At 39.1% G+C, this 20442-nt stretch overlaps 1 protein-coding gene across 1 annotated transcript in view; it reads right to left on the minus strand.

The window, feature by feature from the left end:
* Positions 1-20442, minus strand: part of LOC124749001 (sodium channel protein Nach-like) — a 126069-nt gene that overhangs the window by 95803 nt on the left and 9824 nt on the right. Inside the window, exons 2-3 of the mRNA XM_047248965.1 lie at positions 16357-16563; positions 13742-13760 (exon numbers count right to left, since the gene is read on the minus strand). Coding sequence (XP_047104921.1) covers positions 13742-13760; positions 16357-16563 — 226 coding nt within the window. The remainder of the gene's footprint in view (positions 1-13741; positions 13761-16356; positions 16564-20442) is intronic.

Here is a 20442-nt window from a genome sequence, read left to right on the forward strand (position 1 = left end):
ACTGTGTCAGCTTTAATTCAAAGTGTTGCTGACACTTGGGGGAGGCAGCAGGCAGGGAGGGCGGGGTGTTAATAAAAGAAGCATTCTCTCTATATTACAACAAATGTCTGCATAGAAACAATATCAATACCATAATAAAGAATAGTTAATTTATGCCTCCGTAAGTTAATTATTTGTGATCTTTAGTAAGTTGTGAGACAGGACTGAAAGGCTGTATTACCTTCATGAGACAAACACAAAATATACAGTACTGTACAACAGATATACAATATAAAAGTGAATGTGAGGATAGTACCCTAAATTCCTTAACTATTTTCCTTGTTGTTATTTGTTCTTGCTAAGTTAGTTTAAGTTGCCTTCCTAGGTTCTTTGCTATGTTATTATTATCTAGGTTGTAGTCTTTTTGTGTGTGAGAAGCTTGGGGATAGCAAAACAAAGTGTGTAGTTTTCATATCTGTATATTACTGGGCAACCTAAAAACTGGCAATGGGAAATTAAAGAAGAAATCAACATACATGCCTTTGTTTATCAATATTCGCTGAAATAGAATGTGTGGAGAAATATAACAAACATCTGAATTAACCACTGATTGCAGCATGTCAGACACTGATGGTGAACATGAGGAGAAGGAAGTAGCAAAGTAGATTCACATGTCTGTGGGTAATGTCGGTGCCATTGCAAGGCATGAGTCCACAAATAAAGTAAAGTAACTACACAAGATTCCAGTCAACCTGCAAACTAACTACCTATTAAGTCTCATTGGATTTGAGTATGCAGCTCTCATCACAGATCTAGCATATGTTAAGAAGCCAGAAGACATGACTTTCAACCAAATTGTGAAACTAATGAAACACCATGTATAGCCAGCACCTTCAGTGATTTGTGAGCACTATTACATTTCACACAAGAGACCAACTGCTGGAAGAATCCATTCCACAGTAGGTATCTCAATTGAAATCTTTGGCACAACACTGTGGGTTTAAAGATAATCTACAAGAAGTATTATGAGACAGATTGGTGTGTGGTTTAAGAAGTGAAATAATTTAAAAAAAGACTGTTTGGAGAATGCAAACTGACATTCAATAAATGACAAGAATGATTACAGAAACTGCTGAAACTGATGTTGCAATGTCTGGTGATCGATATAATGAGGCTTCTTCAAGCAGAGTGCATCAAGTGAACTTGCAATCTGGAAAAGCACACTGTTGTTGTGGGAAACAAGAACCCATGAAGCCACAATGCTCACTGAAAGGTTCAACTAGTAAAATTTGTGTAATGCTAGGCCATGTTCCAAAAGTGTATTGCAGAAAATGCAAGCAGTCAACAGTCAACAACTTGGGGCCCAAAGGAAACCAGTGGGAGAAGGAAAAAGACGATAATCCAGGTAATGAAACAAAACCCAGGAAAGTGTAGAGGCTGCTTTTGGAGGATTCTGACACTCACTCAGAGGAATCATATTCAAATAGTGTGGTGGAAAATGATCAAGTAGTGCTAAAAATGTCAAGGCTGGATAGCTGTAGATCAAAATAAGCGTGAACCAAAACATGATCTAAATGAAGAAAACATCATATGTACAAGGAGTCGATATGTGTTCCACTGTGATAGATGAAGTTCCAATGTATAAAAGTGGATAATGATGCCTGCATTGGGGAGCTAATTGCAGATGGAAAGAAAATTCCTTTTGTGTTGGATAAGGTGCACATGTCACCTGTATGATTGTATGAAATATAAGGAATAGTGCAAATATTTCCCTAAAGAAAAGTTGGGCAAAGTCAACACAAAAATTATTCACTATGATACACACACGTGAAGGGCTATGTATATTTGGTTAATGTGGCCACTGAAGTTGACAAAGTAAGCTATTCATTTTCTAGCTCCAAAAGAACAGACACCATGTGGAATCTACAGATGTATTACATTATATGTAAATTGAAGGTGAGGGGGAGGAGGGGGTGGGTGGAGGAAAGGAAAGGTGAGGGATTACTGTTGTCAGCTGAATCAGGACATTAAGTGGAACCGGTGGACGATTAAAAATCATCCTGGACTGGGATTATAATCCCAGTCAGGTACTCATTTTCACTCATCACTGCTGATTCCACATAATGTCCTGATGCAGCTAACATCAGTAATCCCTTAGTTTCCCTTTCTTTTCACCCCCCCCCCCCCCCCTCATCAACCATCAATTGAAATATGACTTACATCCATCCCACTTAAGTGGGACAGTATTGTCAAAATACATCAAGTGAAAAATAAGAAGTTTTACACACAGAAATAGATCCAGTGAAAGATCTTTGGAGGTTTTCACAAAAAAGACAGGGATTTCAGACTGTGCCAAAGATATCCTAGTGCTAAAAGTAGGAACCCAACCCATTGCCCTTCATGCCAAGTCAATTCCCCTAGATCACCAACTTTTTTTAAACAATAAAATGCAGAATATGGTTGGAAAAAAAACCTTTGTAAAGTTGCTCGATGAGAAGTTAACCAAAGGCAGTCTGACTACACCCATGGTGCCCGTCCTACAGCAGGCTAAAGGCCAAACACCTAATGTAAGACTTCTGGGGCTTTTAGGGTTACTGTTAACCATAACCTTGTCATTCCTCAATATTCCTTACCAAAGATAAATAAGATTTTTGATAAGCTAGGAGGAGGAGAGAAATTCACCAAAACTGACATAAACAGTATCTATTCATGTTAGGAACGAGTGAGTCATCTCAAGATCTGCAGACCCTAGTTACTTCTTGGGGCCTGTATAAGTTTATTAGAAGCTTTTGGAATGGTTTCTGCCCAACCTATATGGCAAGTAAAAATTGATAATATTCATCTTGGTCTTTAGAAAACACACTCCTATACTGATGACACTATCATCACAGTCTTCTCCCCAGCAAAACATCAGTTCCATTAAGTTGTGCTAAACAAGGCATGACTGATAAAAGTGGTCTGAACACTACTAACAGAAAAGTGAAAGCTGTGCAGAAAGCCCCAAAGCCAACAATTGGAACTCAGATTTTATCGTTTTGTGGTATGACGAACTAGCATTGAAAATTTTTGCCACACTTGTCAAGAATTTTAAGTCCTCTGTATTCATATGTGAAAAACCAAAGTTGGAATGGAATCTAAAATGTGGCAAAGCTCTCAAAGATGCTAAATGTATGTTGCTGTGAAACAAAATTTTGTGTCATTATGACCCAACACTTCCACTATTTTTAGCTTGTGATGCTGCTGGGCAAGGGTGCATGTGTTTGTCATGTATTTCCTGATGGTACTGACAGACCTCTAATGTTTGTTAGTTCCACATGGAGCTGAGCTGAACACAGTTATTGTATCTTGGATAAGGAAGCCAGAATCATGGTATGGAGTGTAAAAAAGTATGATCTGTACCTAAGAGGGAGTCACTTTACTGTGATAACAGATCATAAACCACTCATGTATATTTCAGTCCCAAAGCTGCACTGTCTTCCATTTGTGGTACAAGATGACAAAGATGGGATGAATTTTTATCTCATTTTGATCATGACATTAAATATCATAAAACTAAAGATAATTGTAATGCTGACTGTTTATTAAAATTGGCATTACTTGGGCAGATTGAGTCTGATGAGTGTGCTGTATGTGTAAATTTCCTCATGCGTGATAGTGTCCCTGATAAAGAAATTTTTGAAGAGGCAGTCAAAGATAAAATACTGTATGTTGTGGTGAACTCTTTTTGAAAAATAATCAATGGCCACCTAAGATGCCAGACATTCTTAAAAATATTTCAAAGCATTGCAATGAGTACTCTGTTTCTTCCCCCACTGGTTTCCTTTGGGCCCCAAGTTGTTGACCTTCAATTTACATATAATGTAATACAGCTGTAGATTCCACATGGTGTCTGTTCTTTTGGAGCTAGAAAATGAATAGCTTACTTTGTCAACTTCAGTGGCCACATTAACCAAATATACATAGCCCTTCACGTGTGTGTATCATAGTGAATAATTTTTGTGTTGACTTTGCCCAACTTTTCTTTAGGGAAATATTTGCACTATTCCTTATATTTCATACAATCATACAGGTGACATGTGCACCTTATCCAACACAAAAGGAATTTTCTTTCCATCTGCAATTAGCTCCCCAATGCAGGCATCATTATCCACTTTTATACATTGGAACTTCATCTATCACAGTGGAACACATATCGACTCCTTGTACATATGATGTTTTCTTCATTTAGATCATGATTTGGTTCACGCTTATTTTGATCTACAGTTATCCAGCCTTGACATTTTTAGCACTACTTGATCATTTTCCACTACACTATTTGAATATGATTCCTCTGAGTGAGTGTCAGAATCCTCCAAAATCAGCCTCTACACTTTCCTGGGTTTTGTTTCATTACCTGGATTATCGTCTTTTTCCTTCTCCCACTGGTTTCCTTTGGGCCCCAAGTTGTTGACTGTTGACTGCTTGCCTTTTCTGTGGTACATTTTTGGAACACGCCCTTGCATTCCACAAATTTTACAAGTTGAACCTTTCAGTGAGCATTGTGGCTTCATGAGTTCTTGTTTTCCACAACAACAGTGTGCTTTTCCTGACTGCAAGTTCACTTGATGCTCTCTGCTTGAAGTCTCATAATATTGTTAAAGGGGAGAGATTTGTAATTCCTTGTAGTCTAAGACTTTAACAGAAATACACTCAGGCCATTTGAGAATCACAAAAATGAAGTGTGTAGTCAAACCTATGTATGATGGCTTTGACTAAATAAAGAAATAGAAAAAGTCACAGCTGTTTGCAGTGGATGTTCTAGAGTTAGTAGTGCTCCAGCCAAGGCCGCTTACCATTCATGGGAATGGCCTACAGAACCACGGGAGAGGCTTCATATTGGTTTCACAGAATTTTGTAAGACCATGTATCTAATTGTAGTGGATGTCCACAGCAATTGGACAAAAGTAATCAAGATTCCCTCTTCCAATACATCGGCTCTAGTGGCTGCATTAATCCTTTCATTCACTCAGTGTGGCCTGCCTAAAGTGACTGTGTCAGACAATGGGCCCACTTAAACAGTAAGGACTTTTCATCATTTTGTGTAAAAAACAGAATTAGGTATTTAAGCATTGCATCTTACCATCCCAATTCAAATGACCAAGCTGAGTGAGCCATCAAAATTTTTAAGGATGCACAGAAAGCCAGTACGTTTTATGAAACATACAATCATGATAAATTGTATACATTGTTACCTGTATATTGGAATGCAGAATATGCATTCACAGACCAAAGCCCAGCCATGCTTATGTCTGGGAGGGAGCTAAGGGCTCAATTTTAACCGAATAATTTGGCATCCAACCAAAGATCAGACCCAAGTTAATACAGTAATAGATATGAGTCATACATTCAATGCGAGAGATTTTGTATACATGAAAAATGGAATTAAAACTGATGCATGGAGAAAGGGTAGTTTTGGAAAGAGAAAGAAATGTTATTTACACTGTAAAATATCTTAATGGAAATATTCATATGGAACCTGGATCAGCTCTTGCCATCCATTTCTAGTTATAAGAGTGCCGTCTCTGAAACTAGTACATTGCCAACAATTGATGCAGTAGCTGATTTCCATTTTGACCCTGACACCAAAAACATTTCTGAGACTGAACCATTACCAACCTCTGTTATGAATGAGGAACTTGTGGCTGCTCAGAATAATGAACCTACTGTGACACCAATTGCTCAGACAGTAGCCCAGTATGTCTCAATGTTGTGCTTTAGCTCTAGTGTTATTGAAAAACCAGAGACACTTAATCTTAGCCCTAGGACACCTAAGAGGGGGTTCACTGAACTCAGAGATTTTTCTGTTGTTTAGCTTCTGTCCAAGTTAATGTCATACATTTTCCCTGTGAGACATTGCTTACTGAATACTGTATGAAACTTTAGCATCAATAAATTTTATAGAAAAATCCTCCTTTTAAAGAAAAAAATTGAAACGTTTAATGTGGGTTCAACTGCCCCCTTTAATTTCTTTGCTATACAATATTTTTCTGTGTAACTTTTTTACTTGCTATCTCCACAACAATGCAAGTCTATGTTTTGTCGGTTAGTATTCTTGATATTCTCAACAGTCAGTCTGTTTACTGAGGAAGAGATTGTTGATGACATTCAGCTGTTATTTATCTCGTATATTTCCAGTCAGCTAGTGCAGTTCCTTGCTGTTCACATCAAGACTCAGAAATGTCTTAAAGAATACAGTGTGTGAATCATCTTTAGAAAGAGTTCTGAATGAAATTTTAGCTGGAGATTCTAACTCAGGAAGTGAAAATGAAGATGGCATTATGGAGTATGATTCAGATTCAGAAAGTGATTTGTACGTTACAGACAGAGCAGGCAATGAAGGTAATGTAGCTTCATATAGTGACCATCAGGATGTGGCTTTAACCGCATCTAAAAGAAGGTTTGTGACCACACAGCTCAGAATACCTAAGAGGTCTCTTGCAAATATAGTAAGGTAACAGGCAGGGATAACTCCAGCCTGTATTTGCCATTCTCCTGAAGAAATCTTGATGCTACTTTTTACACCTGACATCATGGATGTTTCAGGAAAACATTCAACTGAAGAAGCAGTTAAACTAACCATTACTTCTACAAGTGAGGACATGCATCTGGCCACCCTGATGTAGGTTTTCTGTGGTTTCCCTAAATTGCTTCAGCTAAATACTAGGATGATTCTTTTGAAAGGGCATGGCCAACTTCCTTCCCCATCCTTCCCTAATCCAATGGACTAATGACCTCACTTGGTCTCCTCCCCCAAATCAACCAACGAAGCAACTACAAATGAGAAAGAATTCCATGCCTTTATAGGAATACTGATACTGATGTGTGAAAATAAGGACAACTCTGTCAGTGTGCATGATGTCTGCTCAAACATAATGGGTCAACCTGTTTACAAGGGTATTAAGGTAAGAGAATATTTCACGGAACCTATTAGAATCGTTAGATTTGATGATAAAACTAAGTGACAGCAAAGAAAGGAAACAGACCAATGCATTCAATGCTGATGTGCACCATCTTTTCATTGACTTTAAATCTGCATATGACTCAATAAACTGGGCCAAACTTTATGAGGGAATTCCTGGAATTTTGAGTGCCTGGAAAATTGGTGCATTTAATAGAGGTCACCCTAAAGTATCCCCAGTGTACCGTGCGAGTGCAGTCAAGGCTGTCACCTCAGTTTCCAACTCGAACTGGGCTAAGGCAAGGAGATGGGCTTTCTTGCCTACTTTTCAACTTGGAACTTGAAAAAGTGGTACACAAATTGGGTATTCAGACAAGAGGAACTATCTACTGTAAGTCTGTACAATTGCTGAGATAGGCAGATGACTTGATTTAATGAGCAGAACAGTTAGATATCAACAAAGTGCATTTTCAGATCTAAAACTGAGTTCAGAGAAGACGAGCCTGAGAATTAATGAAGGAAAGACGAAGTATATGTATAATGGCACTAACCAACTCTTACAGCCCACAATAACCCTTGATGGAATGACATTTGAGCGACTGGAATGTTTCACCTATCTGGGCTCAAAGATAGAAGCAAATGGCACCACCTAAACTGAAATTATGGCTCACATAAGTGCTTCTAACTGATGCTACTTTGGAATTTTGCAACATTTTAAATCCAAGCTTATATGACGAGGAACTAAGTGCCGACTTTACAAAATGCTGATACACCCAGTACTTGCTTATGGCTCAGAAACATGGGCAATTAAGAAGCAGAGTGAAAACAAACTGAGATCATATGAAAGAAGTATATTGAGGAGGACTTTTGGAACTGTATTTGAAAACGGGACCTGGAGAAGGTGAAGAAATGGTGAACTTTATGATTGCTATAAGGAAGATGATGTGGTAAGGTTTATAAAGGTGTGTAGACTGAGATGGGCTGGACATGTGATGTGACTTGATGAGACAGATCCCGCAAGGAAAGCTTGCTGCAGTGAACCTGGTGGAAGAAAAGCAAGAGGATGACCTAGGTTGAGATGGAGTGACAAGGTTGGAGAGGATGCTGCCAGAGTCAGTTGCCATAACTGGAGGTCCACGGTGAAGTCCAGAAAATTATTGAGGAGGCCAAGTCCCATCCTGGGATGTAGTGCCAATGGAAGAAGAAGAAGTTGAGCTTATAAAGAAGGCCTCCATGTGTCTCTGGTGGAACTCATTTATAGAGAAGCATTCACTGGTCTGTTGGACTTCACAGGGCTGTCCCAACTGCCACCAGACAAGCAATTACCACAGCAAGTCTACAGAGTAAAATAACACATTGTACACATTAAGATACCAACCTATAGGTGCACAGGTGTCAGAAAATCTTCATCTGCAGGACTTTGACCATGTCACACTGTGAGACAATATAGTCTGAGCTGCATTCCACTCCCCCTGTTCATGCTCACATAAAGTGATTAGACAGGGTGACAACACCTATGACATTTTACTGCACTGCAAAATGATGACAGTTATGCTCAACAGGTTTAAACTGCCATGGACCCTACTTTATGCCACTGACACACCTGGAAGTAGCATTAAACCTGTATATGATATTCCACACATTGACATGAATGGCCACAAAATGATAGCGCAAGTGAACTTATGCCAGTTCTGACCTGACGAGATCTCAGTCAAACCAATCAACAACATTATCGTTGTAAGAGGACAATAAGATGGCAATGCATTCATGATGGCACACTGCCAGGAACATTCCCTTGAAAATACAGACTCTTGTTGGATGTTGATCCAAATTCCATCACTTCCAAACTTTCAGCAGATGAAGTTCTCATGGTCACAGCTACTAAAAAACATGCTCAACTCCAGAATTTGTCACTGGAGCATGACACGTGAACTGCTATGGTACTATCGCCTCCCTTGGTTCAACCTCCACCACTCACCAACCCCAACATCCATACCTACTTTTCTGACTGCTTCTGATCATGCATGCTCCACCTACTCAACACAGTGAGAAATGGTCCAGCCATGCACCTGAGTAAGCAGCCAGCCACGGCACGCCTGGTCATGAGTATGCGCATGAAGATACGGTCTGCAGTAGCACCGTCCACATCCATGTGCTCTGCAGTCTGTGGGGCTCTTATAGCAATTGCATGATGCAGCATGGGGAATGTCTTTGGCCATTGTTACATTTCCAAAGTGGGATAATCTTTGACCTAGTTCATTCTGAACTTCTGTGGTGTACACATATTCTCCCATGTATATTTTTAATGAATAGTGAATAGTGTATAGTGAATAGTGTTTTATTCATCTCATAACATACAATTTCTAATCATATGATTAGTGTACAGGAGACACGTAAAAAAATGGATAACACAACTTAGGCCTAATTGGTACAAAGAATTTTAACATTAATATAAACTTTTATTTTTCTTTCCTCCCTTTTGTGAAGGACAGATACATTTACTCACAAGACTATATGTAAATTTATCCTGCTCAAATGTTCAGTTCATCCTTCATGAACTCCTCAACACTGTAGTAGCAGCGTTTGACAAGTATATCATATAGCTTTGTTTTCAGTGTCTCTAGGTTCATACTCAGAACATTCTTTCCATTTAGCTTGTTACGAATTTTCATTGCCATATACTGAGGAGACTGCGCATATAGGTTTAAGTGATGAGTGGGAAGCATAAAATTGTCTTTGTTTCTCGTGTTATAAGCGTGATTGAAACAGTTTTTCTCAAATAACTCTAAATTGATATGTAGAAAGATGATAATATCATAGATGTATAAGGAGGGAACTGTTAATAACTGTTGTTTTTCAAATAGTGGGTGACATGATGTCCTTGGATGGGCAGTACACATGTTTCTTATTGTTCTTTTTTGTAACTTTAGTATGCGCAATATATTGCTCGAATTTCCCCAAAAAATAATACCATACCTTACAACTGATTGAAAGTAGCTGTGGTATGCAATTTTCCTTGCATACATGTCTGTTGCACCAGCTAATATTTGCATAGCAAATGCAAAGCGACATAATTTGTTTAACAGGTAGTCAACATGTTTATTCCAATTTAAATTTTTATCTAGGTTTAACCCTAAAAACTTCACAGAATCCACTTCTTCTATATCCTGATTTTTATGAGTTATTTTAATTTCTTGGGGCTTTGACTATTTTGTTCTGAATTGGACCATGTGGGTTTTGGGGATGTTCAGTCTTAATCCATTCAGTTGGAACCATGTTTCTAGTTTGTTCATTGTGTTTATTATGTAGAGAGGGATGTTTTCTGGCTCCTGGTTTTCAGTTAATACAGATGTGTCATCTGCAAATAAAATCAATGGAGCATTTATATTGTTCGGTAAATAATTAACATACAACAAAAACAAAATACGTCCTAGTATCGAGCCTTGAGGGACACCTTGGCCTACTGTTTTCCATTTTGAATAGTGATTTGCTGCATTTGATGAGACAATCACTCTTTGTTTCCTATTTGATAAGTATGAAGTGAGCCAATTTAGAACATTACCCTTGATCCCATACTTGTCAAGCTTATACAGTAGATGAGCAGTGCATGATTTACAGAGTCAAAGGCTTTTGTGAGATCACAAAATATTCCTGCAACTTTATTATGGTTGTCTAATGATGTGCTGATCTCGTCGATAAACTTGTTAATTGCATCAGTAGTACCTTTGCCTCGCTGGAAACCAAATTGTTTTTCCATAACAATATCATATTTCTCCACAAAATTTCGAATCTGCATAGCAGCAGTATTTTCAAAGATTTTTGATAGGACTGGAAGGAGGGAGATAGGACAATAATTCCCCATATCCTCTCCTGACCCTTTTTTGAGCAACGGTTTTACTTCTGCATGCTTCAGCACCTCTGGGGAGCTTCCTTGTTCAAAGGATTGGTTTATTATTTTAGATAGTGGGTATCCTATTATTTTACACACAGATTTAAGGACTTTTGCTGGTATTCCATCCCAACCTGCAGAATTTTTGTTTTTTAGTTTTAATATAACTTTTTCTACATCTATTGTTGAAACTGTTTTGAATTTTGTGAGGCATTCAGAATTATGATTTAGTCCAAAGGGACATACATTGTTCTCATAATCTGCAACATTAACCTCTGGTTTCACTACATTAATGAAGAACTCATTGAAGCATTCTGAAATTTGAGCCGGATTTACAATGATCTCATCTTCAAGCTTAATTGTACTAATTCCATGTCTAGAGGCTTTGATACCTAATTCGTGTTTTACAACTGACCACACAGCCTTTGATTTATTCTCATGTTTTAAAATTAAATTATGATTTGTCATTTGCTTTGCTGCTTTGACAACTTTCTTAAATGTACTTTTGTATCGTTTAACATATTCAATAAATTCAATTTTTTTATTATGTCTTAGTTCCCTATGTAGCTGCCTTTTCTTAGCACTGGAGATTTTTGTACCTTTCATGATCCATTTTAATTTTGTCATTTTATTAAAAAAAGTTTTTGTGGAAACATTTCATTGAAAACACTTAGAAAATACCTAAGAAATGCTTCAAAATTTGCTGTGCATGAAATCTTTTTATCAAAGTGCCATTCTGTCTCTTTGAGCTTATCATGGAATAGAGTCAAAGTTTCTTGGTTGAAGATCCTTTTTACATAAGCCTGCTGTGGGTAGCTCAATGAAAAATGCTGAATGATCAGAAATTCCTAGGTCTAGACAAAATTTATATACACCTTCAAATACGTAATTTGTTAAAATATTGTCAATGCATGTAGCTGACTGAGCATTTTCTCTTGTAGATTCACAAAAATTTAATTTGTAGCCATATTTTTTAATTAAGTCTGTAATTTTTTGATGCCTCACATGTTTCATTCAACACAGTCATGTTGAAATCAGCAGCAACCACAATTTTTTTCCTCTTTTCTTTACTGAGGTATTCTAACAAACTCTGAAATTTATGTAGGAAATGCCCAGTTGTCACCTTCCCTGGGATTCTATAAATTGATATTATAACAACATTTAAGTCCTTTAACTCAACACAGCAACCCTCAAAAATACACTCTTCATTAAAACAATTGAAGTCACATCTTACATGGTAATCTAAATCAGAATGAATGAGTATGCATGAACCTCCTTGTGACTTATTTATCCTACAAAAGCTGGTGGCTACCTTGAAGTTTTCAATTTTATTTAAGATTTTTATGGTATCATTACTAAGTCAGTGTTCATTTAAACAATTTACTTTAACATTTAGAAATTCAGATAAAAAAACTTGTGGCTCATGGAAGCCATCAAACCTATATTCAAGTCAGTGGAAATTAAAATTTCCTGTAGTGTCTCTCCTGTTCCCAGGCGGTGGGCTTGACATCCTACCCCCTTTTTAAAAAAAACTCACAATTAATAGTGGGTGGGATTACTTGTGAGAAATTTTCAGAAAATTTGCTCTCTTTATTGCCTATTAGCTAATAATTTTCTCTTTTGTGTGATATAAAAGTAAATGTAGGAGACAAAAAACCAGTAAAGATAAGAGACAAGCAAGACAGTACACACTTTCTCAGTCCTTAGGACCGAGCAAGGTGGCGCAGTGGTTAGACACTGGACTCGCATTCGGGAGGACGACGGTTCAATCCCGCGTCCGGCCATCCTGATTTAGGTTTTCCGTGATTTCCCTAAATCACTCCAGGTAAATGCCGGGATGGTTCCTCTGAAAGGGCATGGCCGACTTCCTTCCCCATCCTTCCCTAATCCGATGAGACCGATGACTTCGCTGTCTGGTCTGCTTCCCCAAAACAACTAACCAACCAATCAGTCCTTAGGTGCCAGCATTTTTTTCTCACTAATCTTGCTATAGCTTTACACAGTGTGCTTTGCTTTCTGTGAAGAATCTATTACTAGTACCTCATCAAATTTCGTCAAACGTTTTGCTACGTGAAAAATCAAAATGTCGTTCTCTAACAATGAAAAAGCTGTTAACACGAATAGTACCCAAAACTGGTTTGGTTTCACGATCTGATTACGTCTATTTCGTCACTGTCTGCTAGACAGGACGAATATGCCTTTCTAATATTGCAGCAATTGTAGCACACGCCAAACAAGCGAGACTGTTTTGGCACAAATGGTCATTTTTATGTATCTCATTTACATAAATAACAAGTCAGAACATAATTCACGAAGTACCAACAGCAAATGCCTATTAGGCCTACTACAAACAAAAAGTTCTCTATTAGGAAATAGTTTCACATTTCATTGATAACATCCAGTTTCTCAAGCATGGGATCAAAAAGAAGTTGTACGAAAATTTTTATATACATTTGGAATCGTCATATTCTTCCATATAATTTGTGTGCTGTTCCCGTTTCTTCTCCTTTCTCGTTCTAACAAACAATGTTGTCATCACTAATTCTGTGCATACTCCTGTCATTGCCAAAACTCATCCTCCTGTTAACTTCACTGAGGCTGCGGTCACAGTCGCTCTGGTATCAGAGGATTCTGCCGTGACCGACATCGACCGGAGACTGCCGATCTTTTCCAACCAGTGCGCCATTAAGTGCGCGGTCACAATATAGCCGACTTTATCTTCCGAACTGACAGACTTTGGACGACAATCGGTGAAATTCAAATCAGTTTGTTTTCTTCGGTCAAATTAACCGACGTTCTCACACACGTAACGTGGAGTGTGAGAAACTCATAAATTTAGCACAAAAAAGAGTCAGTCTGTGGCATCCTGACGATGAAAACGTCATAATCTGGATTTAGTTTGGAATCTATGGACTGAAACTGCAGATTCATTTTACATCTAAAAGTGGGCAAAATCTTTATTGGAAACCTTAGGCATAGATTATAACCTCAAAAAATTATTTTTTCAAGTGAAAAGGGTGGCATATCTCATATGCTTATGGCTACTGTACTGATTCTTTTTTGTGGTAAGTTGTCATTAGTTGTCTTCAAATTATTATTACTGCTTACTGGCGTTTTATGCCAGTAGGGTAGTGATCCTGTTAATACGAATGGTTTGCAAATATGGCGTGCGGTAGGACTATGTATTTCCAGTTTTAAGTGTTGTAGATTATAAGAGAATCTTATGATACACTTTATGCTTGTCTTTCACTCACTGCACTAAATGATAGCCATTAAACGTTAATTGATGTACGTCTGCACAACATTAAATAAATAGAGCGAAACGAGAGTTTATAACTTGCTTTTCAAGGTCTTCTCGAATTATCTCGAGTATTTAACAGAACATTTCGCCCTCCAGCTCATATATTCGTAAAACTTGTCTGGATATTGCGATAACTGAAGACATAGTGTATAATACTCGCCACGTTCTTTACAAGGCAGGAAAGATCATTCGCATGCGTTCGACGTTTCTGTAATAGCAGAAGCCGCTATGCAGCACTCATATCCAAGCACAGAGGCGTCATGGTGTCCACCCCACCCTAAAAGGTAAAAACATAACCTACTTCATACAGAGAATAGATTCTAACGTAATCTATTCTAACCTCCTTGACCCTGCCAAAAACTGACGAAGGAGATCGCATGCTCTATGACCACGGTGTCGGCCGATGTTATTGGGTGACCTCTGACGACGGTGTCCGACGACCATTGTCAGTGCTGCTGTGGATGCGGCCTAAACCTGCCAGAATCACAAGTACAGATATCCGGCGTTTATTCTCCGGTTAGGCATTATTACGTATGCGTACAACGCGCTTTCCACGCTATTCCGAGACTAGAATTTACAGCGGCTGCTAGCCAGGAACTGTACATCTGGTAGTGTAGCGATCTGGCAAAAAATTTTCTGTCACAATTTCATTTTCTTGAATACACCGAGAAGGTAATGTGTACCCTTTCTTACCTGTTATTCCTGCTAGTCGTTTATGTCCACTCTGATAATTTGAATCTAAAGATCTCGTTAACAATTATAGTGACACTGATAATTCGCACACCCAATCAACCACATAAACAAGCAGCGATTGGTATTCACCCGTTCGGATTTATTCGGCTCAGCTTATATAGCCCGGTCCCCTTTAGTCTGCATGAAAGTTTTTATTTCTAGATGCTATGGAGATTTGTCTGGTAGAGACATTACATACACTAAGAACACATTCAAAAATTAGCTTATGATTCGTTCAGAAATCAACATCGAATGTATTCAAAAATGTTTAAAATCCAACTGGGATGCGATTCAAAATCATACGAATAATCGATAGACCAACGTGCACTGGATGTTAGGTTCATTGTGAAACAAGGTTCTTTTCTTCAAGAATATGAATCTGGCGCCCCCTGAAATTGCCGCCCAGGACAGATAGCCCAGTTTGCCCCTTGCTAGATCTGGGCCTACCTGTTCACGAAACCAGTGTTGGATTATGCGTGCAATATGAACAATGGCCTTGTCATCTTGGAACACAGCATTACCATTGGGGAACAAACACTATACCATGGGATGGACATGATCACCCAAAATTGCAGTAATGTAGCCTTGCAGAGAAACGGTGGTATCTATGGATTCCTCGATACAGCTGCCCAAATCACCGAATAACCACCATGCTCCACTCTTGGGATGTAAACTCGGACAGAGGCTGGAAACAGTGTGAAAGGAGACTCATCCGACCAAATGATACTCTTCTATTGCTCCATAGTCGAGGTTTTATGGCATTTGCATCACTGATCAGTGGTTTTGGAACTGCAGCTCGCTCCACAATTGTCTGCTTTCGGAGCTCCCTTCATGTTGTTTTGGTACGACAAGATTTGTGAGTGCAACATTCAGTTCTGAAGAGATTTTTGCATCTGTCGTCCTCTTACTTTTCTTTACATTCTTCTGCAATGGCCGTCCATCAGGGTCACTCGAAATATGCTTTTGTCCGCGTTGTGACTTGGCACATGACATTTTTCCAATTTTCCTTTATGGGGTATAAATCTTCGATATGGTGCCTGTCGAAACACCAAACACTTCGGCTACCGTGATTATGGAAGCATCAACATATGAGCACCAGAATTTGACCATGTTCGAATTCACTTAACTCCAGCATTATGCACATACAGCCACACAGACCACTGTTCTGAACACGATTGACACTTGCAACTTATTCCAGATTTTGCATAGGTGCTGTTTGTGGTCAAACAAACAGTCCAACCTGCAGGCTAGAATGGCACCTGCACTTTTGTTCCAGGATGCATTTCTTGCAGCGTTTCCAAATGTTTGTCCAACCCCTGTGGTTTGAAAGTTCTAGAATTCTACACCATTTTCGAAAAACTTAGCTTTCATGCTATTTTATTTTCCAAAAGGTAACTGTGAAATGTGGAAGTTGATATATGTGACAGCACAAAAGCTGCTGCACGACCCCGTCTCCTCCCCCTTGAATCTGCACCTGATAACAACATTTGGCTACAGCAGAATCAGGTTACAACTTACGATTGTTCATAAAGTCGTACGGCATTGGTGAGGTGAACTTTGTTTATGTTGCAGACAGTGACGGCGGGATACGGGACGTTCCAGATGGGGTAGTGAGTCGACTCCACTGTCGTGATGGTGGGGGACGTGATGTACTGGGACCACACCAGGTTGATCAGGATGCTGGCCGCTGTTGCTCCAGCGGCACAGCCAAGTAGCCAAAGCACCCTGTAACATACAGAGTGACAGTCAATCGTTGACCTATACAGAGTGCGAACTTACCAGTGTACATGTGGATGAGGCCAGTAGATGTTAATTTCCAAATAACGAGAAAATCGGCATGAGAGTAGGAGACAGTTCGTTCCTTTCAACTAGAGTAAACATTTTTAATTGAACCGAGGAAAGAGCATATACAGGTAACGCAAAAGTGCGTTAACATTAGAAAATTCAGTATTTCACGGAATAATCTGGGTAGAGAGGTAAAAATTGACATACGTCCTTGAAATGACATGGGGTTTTATCGAAACCCAAAAACGTGCACACAGTGACAAATGTATGGCACTGAACAAGCCCATGAGAAAGACAGGCCGCGGCGTGTACGTTACCAGGGTAGGTCTGAGCTCGCTCGCTCGCTTAACTCAGCAGACAAAATGTGTTTCTAAACCTGGGTGTGTATGTACTAATGAGAGTTGCATCGGCTGCTGGAAGTCTTATTGACTACTAGTCGCACAACAAAATTTAAGATAAATTCTCGACATAAATGGTATAACGGCTTGTTTGTAGCATTTAGTCTCTTCTGCGAAATAGTCCTCATTTCATACAAGATGTGGTGTCTTATGGAGCTGATAATCATTTAGAAATGATTTTAGTTTTATTGTGCCGCAGTACAGCCGTAACAAAGTATTAAGAGGCCTATGCACTTTCTATCATTGTAGGATTAATAACAATAAGATACCATAGTAATGGATTCCAGTAGAAGACACAATTCTCGTTTGCACATACACAGACAGTTACAAGTTAACAGGTGTAGAAACGCAGGTTTTCTGCTGAGTTGAGTGAGCGAGCTCGGCCTACCTTCGTGACGTACGCGCCGCGGCCTGCCTTTCTCGTGGGCCTCGATTAATAAATAGTGACACCGCATGAGAATTGTTTATAAAATGAGCTGTAGGCACGCTGATATGTTACAGAACCGCATCATCCCTAGCCTGGCTGATTAACACCTGTTGGAAGGTAAGACCTCAATCCGTGTGATTATTGGTTGTGGTGTTACCTGAAGTCGCATGTCTACCAGGACTATCCGACCTCATTAGGGAACCTAAAAAACAATACCTAATCGCAATGTCTCACCACACCCACCGATTAGTTTACAGTGCTCTTCAGAATACTCTCTCCCGAATACAGGCATTGTTTATGAATGACAGTTAATACGGTGAGCATGTGTCACAAAGAACTTTCTCACCAAACAATGGGCACAAGAGATCTCTCACGCGTGTAACAATATGAGGTTAGGGATGATGCGATTTTACAACGTATCGGCGTACCACGCACCCCCATGCGGCGTCACTGAGATGGACTGTCCAACGCCATATGTTAGCCAGTGTTTGCAATAGGTTTTGGTTTCAGTGAAACTCCTTGTCATTTCAGGCATATGTGTCAAGTTTTACCCCTTTCCCTACAATATTCCGTGAATTAGTGCATTTTTAATTGTTAACTGGCTTTCGGGTCACCCCTTATGAGCATTATCACAAAAGTTTTGGGGACTCTTCTGCTCCTTTGCACCACTTCCAAAAAAAATCCATTATTTCAACGTGCAAAACGTTTACGGTATCAAAAAGAGTTTTAAGTGCAGATTCAACCGTTACCTTGAGCGACCGAGTCTAGCATTGGGAAATCCTTGTACCCTCAATGGCCCTTAGCTGGTCCAGTGAAACAAGTCAAGACAGAAATTCTGTTGAATATGCAAATCTGTGAATAACCACCGCTAAAGAAGAAATTGCTTTTATTATGAAGATCAATTGCCAAAATGCACCTACGAACACTCACAGTGAAGTGTTGGAGATGATCAGCCACTTATGAAAATACTCTGGGCTATTATGCGGTGGTCGGATGAATTTCGTATTGAAAACCAATGTTTCGTCCCCTTTTGTTGAGGCACGCAAGGAGCATTGTAGTTTCTTTGAAGGTCCGATCAGTGACGAATGTAGCGGCTTTCGTCCGAGGGAAGGCGGGAGGGGAGGGGTATGTTAGAGGCTTCAAATTTTAATGATACCATACTAAAAATAGCAATGGTATTAATAGTTAAAAGTTTCGTTAATCTGTGACATTTATTTAAATTATGTGTAAGTATTAAGTAGCTGTAGACTAAATTAATCATCATTTCTAATAAAATTCCTCTTGCCAAACTTTCTAAATCCGCACTGTCTTTGTGTATATGTTCACAAGCCATCATTAAGGACCAACAGCATAGGAATACAGTATGAACAATGCTGCAAGTACTCGGCCAGCGGTTATAAACAACATCGGGTATTTTTGAAACAGGTTGCTCTAAAGCACACTTAATTTCATGCAATACATTTATTATTTAGGAGAAGCATGAAAAAGTTTATAAATGTCCGTAACAGTATGTCGGATGCGTTTTATTACATGGTATTCATTCCTACAGTTGACTGCAGCAACTGACAAAACATGTGCTCTGCAGTGAATGTATGGTAACAAGCGGCCTCTTTTCTCTGATAGTCGAGCGCAGACGCTTGTGACAGAATACAGAACCACTAAAATAAGCAGCACCATTGAAAGAGCCTGTTACTAATTTGTCGTAATAAAGAGCGAAAACTCTAGGTAGGAATATCAGCAATGTAGGAAAAGATAAGACTGCCACTTACCGTAAAGACGACACGTTAAGTTGCAGAGAGGCACAGTTAAAGGACACTTACTTAAAGCTTTCGCTCAGCCTTCATCAGAAAAGGGAAACACACACACCTCATCCATACACGGATAATACTTGTATCGCACTCCGTATTTCGGCAGCGATTCTTGGAACATTTCCACAACTCCTTTTAGCTCCATTACTCCACTTTCTCCAGGGTAGTTAGCTAGGAAATCAGCATCATGATTGTTGGTCATTCTATTTTCGCATCTGCAATACTTGGATAAAATTTTAAAATCAATTACCTTGCCTGTGTTTTTTGCTATTGCAGTTGCAATTCCATTGAGTCATGATACAAACCACTGTGAACTTCTATTGAAGCAGTGGCTGTGTCTATAATGACAATGTTAACCTTCAATTAAAATATAAAGTGAAATAAGTGAAAAGAAAGCCCAAGTGATGGAAACGCACGAATTGTGAATATGCCAGTCGTATGCGGAAGACCTTGGATGAGGTGTTAACTGTTGTGATTAGTGGAAAGTTGTTATTAGATTCCGTGAATTATCTGTGACATACGTGTGGAAAACCTTCTTCCACTGCTAATGAGGTAGTAACGAGGTAAAACCTCAATCGACTTCTGACAATCTTCAGATCTATTATCATTTGTAAATTATACTTCCGATTCGGAAGATCCGGAGGGGTAACAACGTCACAAGTTGGACTAACGCGTTTCCTTTTCAGGAACTGGCTCATTGATTTAGTCTAATACATGTTTGTTGGTTTCATATCATCAGCCCCAAAAGATTCCGAGAGTTGATGATCATCCCAGTTCTTGTTCCATCCCACTTGCTTCTGCACCAAAAAGGACTTTCCTTCTTCCACCTTTCAAACCATCGAGATCTTCACCTTGTCTTCCTAACCGTCGTGCAATTTCGACGACGGCGCTTTCATATCCCACCGGTGAGTTCAAGAATCGCATTTTGAACATTCTCAATTACACCCAACTCTCACAGTATACATGAATGGACACTGACAAATGCTATAAAAACTTATCTGATTATGCAAAGGACAGTTATTGTAATAAAATACCGATATGTCAGTAACTGTGATTTGAAAGTGAATTGCTCTTTCAATTTTAAACCCGTGTGGGTTATCAATAATTCAAACTTATCAACTAATTATCTGCGAAATCCATATGATGCTGACTGGTTTTCAGTCAGACAAGCAGAAGGTTGACGAGT

This window comes from Schistocerca piceifrons, chromosome 1 (assembly GCF_021461385.2).
Source record: "Schistocerca piceifrons isolate TAMUIC-IGC-003096 chromosome 1, iqSchPice1.1, whole genome shotgun sequence".
NCBI lineage: Eukaryota > Metazoa > Arthropoda > Insecta > Orthoptera > Acrididae > Schistocerca > Schistocerca piceifrons.